The following is a 13,556-nucleotide window of genomic DNA, read 5'->3' on the forward strand; positions in this document are numbered from 1 at the left end:
GCACAGGGCACCACTATTCACAGGAGTCCAAAGGTGAAAACAAGGCTAATATCCGTGGACAAATGGAAGGAAAGACAAATAGTATGTTCATGAGATGAAATAGTATTCAGTGACAAGAAGGATGTAAATGTTCTGGAAGACATGAGAGGGGGTGGTGTAAACATTGTGACTGTACCTAATGCCATTCACATGTATGAAGGAAAATAGGCAAAGAGTTACATTTTATTTGAAGGGAAATTTTATTTCATAAGCTATTGAGCAAATGTAATCAAAAGGAACATCAAAAAATGCACTTGGGAGGGGAGGAAGGCTCCAGGGCTTTCTGATTGGCCCTGAGGGGCACCAAACATGCTGGTGATCCTTGCTGACCTGGAGCAACTCTAAGGAAATTGGGGGAGGAACTAGCTCCAGCACCCAAGGAACTGGAAGAACTGAGTCCTCTGAGTTCTCCAGATTCTGAACTAGAGCCAGACGATAACTCCAAAGCATGATGGAGCTCCAGTGCCTTGGGGCAGTGCCCTCACTAAGGTTGGCTTAAGCTTTGGGAAGTTTCCTTAGGAACAGGTTGATTGTAGAGGAAATGCTAGGACAAATTTCTATGAAGATTCAGGCTCTGAAATTGAAAGGGAAACTCATCTGAAGCTTCCCTGGATCTAGAATTGGTGCCTCTGAGGATGCTTTTCCTAGCTTTGAGCTTAAAGGATAATTGTGGCTTGAGCTTGCTCTGTCTCTAGAGCTTGTTGTGGTGCTGGTGCATTACTCTCTACCTCAGTGGATTCAGGTGCTCCAGCTGTGTCTGGAGAATGTGGGCCCAGTGATCTAGGGCTGAGCTCAGCATGCTGAGCTCTATGTAAGTAAATAGCATCTTTAGGCAAGGAAACTCTGGGGGCTAGTGCATCCTCAGGGAAATGCTGAAGCCGGATCCTAAGATGGAGGACATGGCCCTTTTGAACAGAAGAACCAGCACCTGCTGGATGGTAGTGAAAGCTGTGTCAGTGCCTAGGAATGTGGGAAGTTAGGAGGGGTTAGTGCCCAGGATGACAGGCACCAGCTTTCCCACCAGCTTCTCCAGCTACATACCATGCAGGTCTCATTCCCATCCACTGTTGATACATTTTCTCCCTGAGCCTACTGTGACCTCTGTCAGTGGTGTGGGGCACTTGGCTCTGCTGCAGAGATGAGCAGCGTGTATCCTGTCTGATCACCTGTGTAGAGCCCTGTTCCCCATCCTGGATAAGTCCGTGTCTCTCAAGTTCTGTGTCTCCAACTTGCAAAGTGGGGATGATTCTAGCATGTACTTCTACGGCTGTCCCAGGCATATGTGGGATAAGACCTAGAATTAAATGTTCCTCTTTTAAAGGAAGCAGCAAATATCCATCATGATGAAATGTGCAGCACAGCTCTTTGTGTTTCTTTTATAGGTGACAGGGTCTTGACTGGATAATGGCAATAACATGGATTCTCATGGAGTTCTCAGAGTGACAGCAGTGAGTGATGGTTTGAAGACAGCTCTTAATTCCTTGCCCAGGAATTGAACCTGGGCAGCCTGGCTAAAAATTGGAATCCTAGCCACTAAACCACCAGGAGCTAGAGGCTAAAAGCAGAATCGCACAGATTCTTGCCCTTGTTGAAAATAAGAATATTTCTGGTTGGCAAAGACTGTAAAACAGGTAGAAAGTTAATTATTAGAGACACAGTGTAACATGGGAGAGCACACAAGGAAAGAGTTTAGAAGCAAAATAACACACTCAGAGAGGACTGTGGATGCCCCTCCTAGTGGGAAGCATGCCAAAGGGGGTGATTTCAATCACTTATATAGGCACAATTCTTCCAGGTCTTTATTTTCCTTTGGCCAATTACCTTTGTCTCTCACACTTGATTTTTCTTTCCTTTTACTAACTTAGAGTTTAGTTCCTTTTTCTTCTTCAAGTTGCTTTAGGTGTAAGGTTAGGTTTTAATTTGAGATTTTTCTTGTTTCCTGAGATAAGCTTGTATTGTTACAAACTTCCCTCTTAGAATTACTTTTGCTGCATCCTATAGGTTTTGGACCTTTGTGTTTTCGATTTCATTTTAGGAATTTTCTGGTTTCCACTTTGATTTCTTCAGTAATCCATTTGTTTTTAGTAAGATATTGTTTAGCCTCCACATTTGTGTTTTTTACAGTTTTTTTTTTTTTTCCTGTTCATGATTTCCAACCTCATAGTGTAGTATCAAGCAAAGATGCTGGATATGATTTAAACTTTTAAAAATTTACTGAGGCTTGATTTGTGGCCTGGCATGTTATCTATTCTAGAGAATACTCCATGTGCACCTGAGGGAAAAAATGTGTATTCTGCTGCTTTTGGATGGAATGTTTAATGAATATCAATTAAGTCTTTCTGGTCCAATGTGTCATTTAAGGCCTGTGTTCCCTTGTTGATTTTCTGTTTGGATGATTTGTCCATTGCTGTAAGTGGGGTGTTAAACCCCTCCCCACTATTATTTCATTACTGTTGATTTATCCTTTTATGGCCATTATCATTTGCCTTATATATTGAGATGCATATGTACAATCACTACATCTTTTTTGATTGATGTATTGATCATTATGTAATGTTTTTCTTTGCCTCTTGTAGCAGTCTTTATTATAAAGTCTGTTTTGCTGGTATGCATACAGCTACTCCAGCTTTCTTTTGATTTCCATTTGCATGGAATACTTTGCCATCCACCCAATTTCAGTCTGTATGTTTCCCCATGTCTGAAGTGAGTCTCTTGTAGACAGCATATATATGCGTCTTGTTTTTGTATCCATTCAGGTCCTAGTCCAGGTCTTTTGCTAGGAGCATTTAATCCATTCTCATTTATGATAATTATTGATATATATGTTTTTATTGCCATTCCGTTAACTGTTTTGGATTTCTTTTTGTGAGTCTTTTCCTTTCTCTTTTGTTCTCTTCTCTTATGATTTGATGACTATCTTTAGTGTTGTGTTTGATTTTTATCTCGTGTGTTTATCTATTGTAGGTTTTTGGTTTGCAGTTACCATGAAATTTTGATATAGCAGTCTATATATTTAGAAGATTGCTTTAAGTTGGTGGTCTCTTAATTTCAAATGCATTTTTCTTTCTTTCTTTTTTGGCCACCCCACAGCATATGGAGTTCCTGGGCCAGGGATCAGATCTGAGTTGCAGTTGCAACCCAAGCTGCAGCTGCAGTAACACCAGATTGTAAACCCATTGTGCCAGGCTGGGGATTAAACCTGCATCCCAGCACTCCCAAGACATGGCCAATCCCACTGCACCACAGCAGGAACTCCCAAATGCATTTTTAATATCCTGAATTTGTACTCTACTCACAACTGCTGGTTTTGATATTATTTTCGTGTCTGGATGATTTCCTAATTTTACTGTATTTTGGTTTTGTTTTTTACCTTGAGCTTTCCCATTCATAATTTTCTTTTTTCTAGTTGTGGCCTTTTCTTTTCCACCTGGAGAATTTCCTTTAGCATTTGTTGTAAATCTGGTTTGGTTGTGCTGAATTTTCTCTGCTTTCGTTTGTAAAGTTTTTGATTTCTCCATTGAATTTGAATGAGAGCCTTGCTGGATAGAGTAATCTCGGATGGGGGTTTTTCCCCTTCATCACTTTAAGTATATTGTGTTCTTCTCTTCTGGTGTGTAGAGTTTCTCCTAAAAAATCAGCTGATAATCTAATATGGGTTCATTTTTATATTATTTGTTGCATTTTCCTTGTTGCTTTTAATATTTTCTCATCTTTAACTTTTGTCAATTTGATTAATATGTGTCTCGGCATGTTCCTCCTTGGGTTTATCCTATATGAGACTCTGCACTTTCTGGAATTGAGTGTTCCATTTCCCACATTAGGGACATTTTCAGCTATTATCCCTTCAAATATTTTCCCAGGCCCTTTCTCTCTCATATTTCCTTCTGGAACCTCATCTTCTTGTCCCAGAGTTCTCTTAGACTGTCTTCATTTCTTTTCATTCTTTCTTTATTCTCTTCTGTGGCACAGTGATTTCCACCAATCTGTCTTTCAGCTCACTTATTCATTCTTCTGCCTCATTTACTCTGCTATTGATTCCTTCTAGTGTATTTTTCATTTCAGCTATTGTATTGTTCATCTTTGTTTTTTCTTTAAGTCTTCTAGCTCTTTGTTAAACATTTCTTGTATCTTCTCATTTCGTGCCTATATTTTTTCCAAGATCTTGGATCATATTTTCCAGCATTATTCTGAATTCTTTTTCAGGTAGATTGCCTTTCTCCACTTGACTTAGCTGTTATTCTGGGATTTTACCTTGCTCCTTTGTCTGGAACGTACTTCTCTGCCATCTCATTTTATCTAACTTTCTGTGTTTTCAGTTTTCATTCTGCAGGATGCAGACTTATAGTTCTTCTTGATTCTGGTGTCTTCCCCACAGTGGGTGAGGTTGATCCAGTGGTTTGTGCAGGCTTCTTGGTGGGAGGGGATGGTGCCTGCCCACTGGTATATGGAGCTGGGTCTTGTCCCTCTGGTGGGAAGGGGCCATGTCAAGTGATGTGTTTAGAGCTGTGGGCTCAAGATGACTTTAGGCACCCTATCTTATGATGGGTGGGGCTGTGTTCCCACCCTCTTGTTGTCTGACCTGCAGATATCAGGAGTGGGGCCTGCAGTCTGTTGGTTGGGGCCAGATCTTGAGACCAGAGTGGTGGCTTCCAGGAGAGCTCACACTGATTAATAATCCCTGGGACCAGCGTTCTTATCCCCACCTCCCCAGAAGAACCCCCACCTCCCCAGAAGAACTCTCCAAGACCCACAGGGATGTCTTGTCCAGATTCCTATGAAATCACTGCTTTTCCCTGGGTCCCATATGGTGAAAGTGCTGTTCCTACCATCTTGTTGCCTTTTCATTGTCTTTGGATGTAGAATCTTTTTTTTTTTTTTTTTTTTTTGAACATTCCAGTCCTTTCTGTTGATGGTGGTTCAGCAGTTAGTTGTGACTTTGGTGTTCTCATGAGAGAGGTTGAGCTCAAATTCTTTTACTCTGCCATCTTTTCTCCAAAACTTTCCCTGTCACAGTAATGGCAAATCTCACCCACAGCCACCAAGGCCTTCAGGGACTCTTAGGCTGGTAGGGATGCATATAGGGCAGGGAGCAGCTATTCCTGAGGTCTCCATTCGAGGCAGTGGAATTTCTAGCTACCTCCTTCCAACTCCCCCCCTTCATGGATTCTGAGATTCTGGGTTCTACAGCCATAGTCAAACAATCTAGAACTGAGCCACAGGGTAGGGTGCCACCAGCATTCCCATACCACAAAGGAGTCTCCAGCTTTAGGCAGGTTCACTCACTCAGTCTCTAAGGAGCCTTGCTTTCATTCCATGAATCACTTATTCCCCATAGCACTCTTTCCTACATAGGTTTTAAAACAATTCTATAAATACACTGCATAATTTCTTTCAAATCCCATTACTTAAACAACTCTTCTCTTGGTGGCAAGTGGTTTTACAATTTTAACCACCATTATCCCATGTGTTTTTGAATATTTTAAATATTTCTCTAAATGCATTACAGAATATCATATGCTTTCTCTGAAATAACACTCTTGTCAATGAAGCTTGTATGTAGTGCTCTAATAATCATTTTTACTACTCTATGTAAATATTTTACTTGTGTGTAGTGCTCTAATAATCTTTAAACACTGCTCTAAATTCATTACAGAGTAGGTATTACAACCACTCTCTTAAATAACACTGCTTTTTATATAGCAATAGATTGCAGTTGCACTTTCATTATTCCATATGTCCTGAAATACTTATCTAAATGCACTACTACTACAAGGCTATCACATTTATTCCTTGAAATAACACTCAAAGTAACATACACAAAGCACTATAACCATTTTTATTATATTTGCATTAGAGAAGAGCTCTCACATCTGTTACTTAACACTTTTGTTAATACAGCTTGCATGCACATTCATATAACCATTATTGCAGGTGTTTTAATTACTTCTTCAATGCATTATAGAATGTTTGTTACATCCTTTCCATTAAATAGCATTCTTCTATAGGTAGGATATGGGTTGCACTTTTATAAATATATTTACTCCATGTGGCTCCCCACCCCCCGAAGTTTACTGAGATATAATTCACACATAGCACTTTATAAGTTTAAGGTGTACAGCACAGTAGGTGATTTACATATACTGAAAGATAATTACCACAATAAATTTAGTTAACATCCATCATCTCATACAGATACAAAAAATACTTATTTTCCTTGTGATGAGAATTCTGGGTCTACTCTCAGCAAATTTCAAGTACACTTATAGCAGAGTTAATTATAGTCATGTTTTATATACTCAGTACTTATTTATCTTGAAGCTGAAAGTTTATGCATTTTTACCACTTTAATCCAACTGCCCCACTCCCCACCTACCACCTCTGGTAACCACAAATCTGAACTTTTTCTCTTAGTTTGAATTTTTTTTTAAGATTCTACATACAAGTGACACCCTAAAGTATTTGTCTTTCTCTGATTACTTCACTTAGAATAATGTCCTCTAGGTCCATCCATGTTGTCACAAATGGCAAGATTTCTTTTATGGCTGACTCTTTCATTGTAATAAAAGTACCACGATGTTTTCCATTCACCCATCAATGGACACTTCAATTGTTTAGCAAATGTCTTAGCTAATGGAGATAATGCTGCTATGAGTATGGGGGTGCAGATATCTTTTTGACATAGCTTTTGTTTTATTCAGCTATATTCCCAGCAGAATTACCAAATCAAATGGTATTTTTTTTTGAGGAAGCATCACACTATTTTCCATAATGGCTATTTCAAGTTATAATACACAAGAGTTCCCTTTTCTCCACATCTTTGCCAGCATTTGTTTCTTGATAGGCATTCTAACAGGTGTGGAAGGATTTCAATTTAAAATGAAACCAGGAGTTCCCATTGTGGCTCAGTAGTTAACAAACCTGACTAGTATCCATGAAGACACAATGTGAGCCCTGGCCTCACTCAGTGGGTTAAGGATCCAGCATTGCTCTGAGCGTGGTGTAGGTCACAGATGTGGCTCAGATCCTGTGTTGCTGTGGCTGTGGTGTGGGCCCCAGTGGCTACAGCTGCAATGTGACCCCTAGCCTGGGAACCTCCATATGCCACAGATACGGTCCTAAAAAGACAAAAGACAATAAATAAATAAAATGAAATGAAACCAATGGATATAAAAAATGGAAAGTTTCATACATGTGCCTTAGATGAAGAAATTAAGGACTGAGACTAATTTCTTGTAAATGCCTGATTTACAGAAAGCTGTTAATATTGGAATTTTCTTAAACAATGAGGAGTTTGTCAAATGTTGCTTCCTATCAGCCTTAGAAAATTTTGATTATGGTTTCCAGAAGAATGAATAAGAAATGATTCTGGCCAGGTTAGTCCCCCCTCCCCCCCAAAAAAAAAACAAGTTGAATTGAGCTTTGTTTGTATGACTGGACTGATTTTGTCTGTTTATGGAATTTTCATAGCTGGTTTCCAGTTTTTGTTTGTAATTGACTCTAACTGAACCCTCTGTACATTTCCTGACATACATACATACATACAGCTTACCCAGGTCCTCAATGGACTCACCTGTAGCTTGCCTAGAGTTTGCACGTCCTGACTTATAACTTCTCTGTTCTTCCTGAATAAACTCATCATTTTGACAGTGTGACCCTGTTCATTTTATCTTTTTATTTAGGTCAATATAGGCAAGAGATATCTCATTATGGTTTTGACTTGCACTTCTCTAATGATTACTGATAGAACATTTTCATGTACCTGTTGGCCATTTGAATATTTTCTTTGGAAAAACATCTATTCAGACCCTTTGCTCATTATTTAATTAGGTGATGATGATGATGATGATTTGACACTGAGTTACATGAGTTCTTTATATATTTTAGACATTAATTCATTTCAGATATATAGTTTACAAATAATTTTTCCCAGTCGGCCGCCTTTTCATTTTGTTGTTTATTTTGTTATGCAGAACTTCTTAGTTTGATGTAATCACATTTATTTTTTATTTTGTTGCTTGTGCTTCAGGTGTTATATGAAGGAAATCATTGCCAAGCCCCATGTCAAGGAGCTCTTTTTCTGTGTTTTCTAAGAGTTTTATGATTTCCATCTTATATTTAAGTCTTTAACCCATTTTGAATTGTTTTGCAAGTGGCATCAGATTGAGATTTAGTATAATTCTTTTCCATGTGAATATCCAATTTCTAGCACTATTTATTGAAGAAACTGTCTTTTCTCCATTTAGTATTCTTAGCTCCTTTATCAAAAATTAGTTGACCATATATGCATGAGTTTATTCCTGGACTCTCAATTTTTTTCATTGGTTTATATGTCTGTTTTATGCCAGTACCATACTGTTTTGGTTACCTTAGCTTTATAATACAGCTTGAAATCAGAAAGTGCGAACCTCCTGCCTTGTTCCTTCTCTGAATTACTTTGGCTGTTCCACATAAATTTTAGGATTTTTCCTACATCTATTTTTTCTAAATGCCATTGGAATCTTGTTAGGGTTTTCAATAAATCTGTAGATGACTTCAGTTAATGTAGACATTTAAATAACATTCTCACAATCAATGAACAGAGGATACCATTCTATTGATTTGTAGTATGTTCAATTTCTTTAATCAATAACTTGGGAGTTTTCAGTGTAGCTTTCACCTCAAAATTTTCATGGAGATTTTACGTTTTTTTTTGTTTTTTTTTTTTTTTTTTTTTTGATGCTATTGTTAAGGGAAGAGTTTTCTGTTTTATAAAAATTCTGTTAGTGTATAAAAATGCAGATTTTTGTATGCTAATTTTGTATCCTACAACTTCCCTGAATTTGTTGCTTATATCTAACATGTTTTTTTGTCTTTTGGTGGAGTCTTTAGGAGTTTCTCCATATAAAATTATGTCATCTGCAAATACAGACAATTTTACTTTTTACTTTCCTATTTTGATGCCCCCTTTTTTTTTCTCTGTTTGCCTGAATGCTCTGGCTAGGACTTCCAGTTCTGTGTTGAATAGTAGAGGTGGGGTATGGCATCCCTGTCTTGTCTATATCTTGGAAAAGCTCTCAGCCTTTTTACCATTGAGTATGATACTGGCTGTGGGCTTGTAATATACAGCCTTTACTCCTTCTATACCTAACTTGTTATGAGTTATCCCGAACAGATGTTGAATTTTGTCAAATACTTTTTCTTTTGAAATAATGTTTTTTTTTTTCATTCTATTACTGTGATGTATATTGAATCAATCTTGCATCCCAGGGATAAATCCCACTTGGACTGCAGTGAATGACCCTTTCAATATGCTGCTTAATTTGATTTCCTAATTTTTGCTGAGAATGATTGCATTTATATTCATCACAGGAAACTGGCCTATATTTTCCCTTTGCTGTGGTGTCCTTTCCTAGTTTTGGTATCTGGCTTTCCTCACTCTTTTTTATCCTTTATTCCTTTTGTCCCTCTGATGGAAAGATTTCAAAAGTCCTATCTGCTAGATCTATGATTCTTGTTTCAGCATGGTGGAGACTTGGGACTCAACTAAATTCTTCGGTGAAGTTGTACTTTTCAGTTCTCCAATTTTTTTAAATGATTTCTTTAACTTATTTTGTTGATGCATTGTTTTCCTAATTTCCTTTAGTTATCTGTGTGTTCTTTTAGTTTACTAAACTTAAGAAAATTATTATGAATTTTTTGTCCAACTGTTCACGGATCTCCATTTCTTTAGGGTGTTATTGCAGCTTCATTAAGTTTCCTTGGATGATGTCATGTTTATTTGATTTTCCATGATCCTTGATTTTATATGTTGGCATCTACATTTGAGTAAGTGGTCTTCTCTTCCAGACTTTACAGGTTCACTTTGGTAAAGCCATTTCTTGACCACTCATCTCAGTTTAGGTTTCTGGGCATGTCAACTGGTAGCATCCTTTGGCAACTGGGGCTCCTCCCAATTGCCTCATCTGTTTTGAAGAAAGGTCACTGCCTCATCTTAAAGGCCAGGAGAGGGTGCCTCTGGCTGAAAATATTTGACTAGAAAATGGTGTCTTGGTTGCTGGCTCAAGTGAGGTTACAGGATGAGCTCTGTTGTTGCCTGGGTTCTCATTTGGCAGTTAGGTGGGGCAATGAATGAATTTCTCTCCCCCTGAGGGGAGGTGTGATGAATAGGTTCCAAGGCCTGCACAGATCATTGGGGATCCAAATAAGGCAAGACTGTATGGCAAATTCCCTGATGAGAAAGGTCCACCAGTTTTTCCCTGCAGATAACGAAAGCCAAGGGCTGTGCTCTCTGTTCAACTACCACTGTAAGCAAGGGTGTTTGTGGCCTATGCAGCTTCTCTTGTGCTCTGGTTAGATTTTCTTAAAAAAAAAAAAAAAAAAAAAAAGCTGTATTCAGCAATGGGAGGGGCTACAAAATTCCCTGCCAGAGTGGGCCACTATACAGGCTCCAAGCATGACAAGTCTCTTGAGGATCAAATTAAGCAGAACTATGCACCAGGTTCTCTGGCCTCACATATACCACTGTCCTAACCCTGCAAATGGGTACTGTATGGGCTCTCCACTCCCATGATGCTCTAATCAGAGTTGCAAGATGGGATACATAGATTTCCAAGAGCTCTTGCTAGGCCTCCTTGTTAGGCCAGGCTGGAAGCTGTACTAACTTTCAGTGTGGCTGTAAATTAGCCTATCTGGTCAGATGGGACCCCAGTTGAGGCCTGGGGTTTGCCAGGCCTCAGGGCCAGCAAGGTTCTTTGGGTGTTGAGTCAGTCAGAACCATACACTAAGTTCCCTAGATGGCTGGAGCCTCTTTCTTGGTTCTGCAGCTACATAGCTACTGGCTAGGCCATCTGCTTGAGTCCCACTGTAATCAGGGATGCAGAGTCATCTACTGAGATTCTCAGGAGTTCTGGTTAGGTTTCCTGATTGGTAGAGTTGGAGATTGTACTCAGCAGTGGGTAGAGCTATGGGTTAGCTTCCTTGCCCAGGTAGGACTGCAGAACAGGACTGAGTTAAGATGACAAAAGAATAACCTTGCCGGGCTTGGAGCTGGTTCCTCCACCCCACTCAGGTAGGGGAGCTAATATAAAGCCTCAGCCACTGCTGAGTTTAGCTCATGGTCCCACTCTACTAGGAGGCTAAGTTGTCAGATATTTTCAAAATCATTAATGTATAATAAGCTTAGGTTTGATGTAAAGCCTCTACCCACTTAAAACTATATTTCTATTGACTACCATCTGATGAGATGATACTGCAAGTATTCACACAATTCCAATAAAAAGTCACCTCACAGTAAATGCTTTCCTCTAACTTCCATAGTATGTACATTTCATTTTCTCTGGCCTGTGGGTGAAGTCTTCTTTACAAATACTAATAGAGTGTTCTACCATGTGATTTTTCTGATGTTTAGTGAGGTATGCCTTTGGGCAAACGATTCCCTGTATTCACTCACCAATCGGTTTTCTCTACTCTGAGCTTTTTGATATATGGTATGGTATAAATTCCAGTAGAAAAGTCTTCTATATCCATAGTATCTTCATATTATTTTTTCCCTAGTTTTCTACTGTACTGTGACAACTGACCTTATACCAAAGGTGTTCTTGAAATCTTAACAGATTTTTCTCCCCATTTTGTATTCTATGTTCTACCTTCTATAAACTCCTGACTTCACCCACAGTGATCTCCCTCATTTATTACATTTATAACATTCTTCCCCAAATGTGTTCTCTGATGCACAGTGAGTTTTGACTTCACATAGAATGATTTTCCACAAATATTACATTCATAGGGTTTCTCTCCTGTGTGAGTTCTATAATGTGCAATGAGTTTTGACTTCACACAGAAAGATTTTCCACATTCATTACATTCATAGGGTTTCTGTATTACGTGAGTTCTCTGATGAACAATTAGGGCTGACTTCTGACGGAAGTTTTTCCCACATTCATTACATCTAAAAGGTTTCTCTCCTGTGTGCCTCCTCTGATGTTCTGTGAAACCTGAGTAGTAGCAGAAAAATTTTCCACATTCAATACATTCATAGGGCTTCTCACCTGTATGAGTTCTCAAATGTTTAGTGAGAGTTGACTTCTCAGAGAAGGATTTCCCACATTCATTACACTCATAAGGTTTTTCTCCTGTGTGAGTTCTTTGATGTTTAACGAGGTCTGATTTTCTGAGAAAGGCCTTCCCACATTCGTAGCATTCATAGGGCTTTTCCCCTGTGTGTGTTTTCTGATGTACAGTAAGGACTGACTTAAATGAGAAGGATTTACCACATTCCTGACATTCATATGGTTTCTCTCCTGTGTGTGTTCTATGATGTTGGGTGAGGGTTGACTTTTCACTGAAGGATTTCCCACATTCCTGACATTCATAAGGTTTCTCCCCTGTATGAATTCTCTGATGTTTAATGAGCTCTGAATTCTTGTAGAAAGTTTTCCCACATTCATGACATTCACAGGATTTTTCCCCTGTGTGGGTTCTCTGATGTCTTGTGTGAGATGACTTCTGGTTGAACGTTTTTCCACATTTATGACATTTATAGGGTTCTTCTCCTGTGTGTATATTCTGTTGTACACCAAAGACTAACTTCTCATTGAAAAAGTTTCCATATTCATTGTATTCAATTATATTGTCAACTGAGTGGATTCTCTGAATTGGAATGAGGTTTGACTCCTGGCTCAAAGGGTGAACACTATGCTCAAAGAAAATGGATTTGTCAAAGAAATTTTCTCCACATTCATTAAATTCATAGTGATTCCCTTTTGGATATGTTCTCTGGTGAGCACTGAGAGATGATATATCACAGAAGGTTCTTCTATATTCCCTATATTTACAGGTTTTCTGTTCTGTGTGAAGTTTCTTATGTATAACAAAGAGTGAATTTTCATGGAAAGCTTTCCTACATTCATTGTATTTAAAAGGTTGGTCCAAAACTGGAATTTTCTGATGCTGAACAGAATCTTCATTAAGACAAAGGCAATTCTCATTTTTATTATATTCATAAAGTTTCTCTTCAGAATGAATTCTTTCATGCTTTTCATCATGGAACCACTTTCTACCTTTGTTAAACATCTTTCTTGAATAGGTTCTACTGCTATTAATTAATTCTGAAACAGAGTGACAAAAAAGGTTAGTTTGTGACAAGAATATTTAAAAGAAAGAGCATTAGGTCTGGTGGAATTGATTAGTTTAGGTCTTATCTCTTCATGCCTCGACTATGACAACAGTGTATAAATCCAGTTTCATCTCTCTTTTCCATTCTACCCAGCAACAACAAACCAACTTTCTAAAAGCCCTAATCCATAAAGGAACTAATTCTGTTGCTAGCTCTGATTAAAGAGGAATAAAAATATGAAATAAGAGCAAATCAATGATTGGACAAGACATTCTTTTTTTATTTTATTTTATTATTATTATTTTTTTTTAGGACTGCATTCAGGGCATATGTAGGTTCCCATGCTAGGGTTCGAATCAGAGCTGTAGCTGCTGGCCTATGCCACAGCCACAGCAATGCCAGATTCAAGGTACATCTGTGACCT

General features: G+C 38.5%; 1 protein-coding gene across 8 annotated transcripts in view; it reads right to left on the reverse strand.

Annotated features, from left to right (window-relative positions):
• Window positions 1-13,556, reverse strand: part of LOC100152623 (zinc finger protein 37A) — a 130,679-nt gene that overhangs the window by 53,972 nt on the left and 63,151 nt on the right. For 3 of the 8 annotated variants that reach the window (XM_005670986.4, XM_013983244.3, XM_013983245.3), the window contains one exon: window positions 9,614-13,124. The exons of 3 other annotated variants lie outside the window; for them this stretch is intronic. In XM_005670986.4, the coding sequence (XP_005671043.2) occupies window positions 11,683-13,124 (1,442 nt within the window). In that variant the 3' untranslated portion in view covers window positions 9,614-11,682. Of the gene's footprint in view, window positions 1-9,613; window positions 13,125-13,556 lie in introns of those variants that run through there. 2 more of the 8 variants (XM_084996980.1, XM_084996981.1) reach the window with 1 other exon arrangement.

The sequence above is a fragment of the Sus scrofa genome, chromosome 14 (genome assembly GCF_054392235.1).
Source record: "Sus scrofa isolate SSC_HxYL_T2T_F1_AM1 chromosome 14, Sscrofa_HxYL_maternal_Yorkshire_Landrace_v2.0, whole genome shotgun sequence".
NCBI lineage: Eukaryota > Metazoa > Chordata > Mammalia > Artiodactyla > Suidae > Sus > Sus scrofa.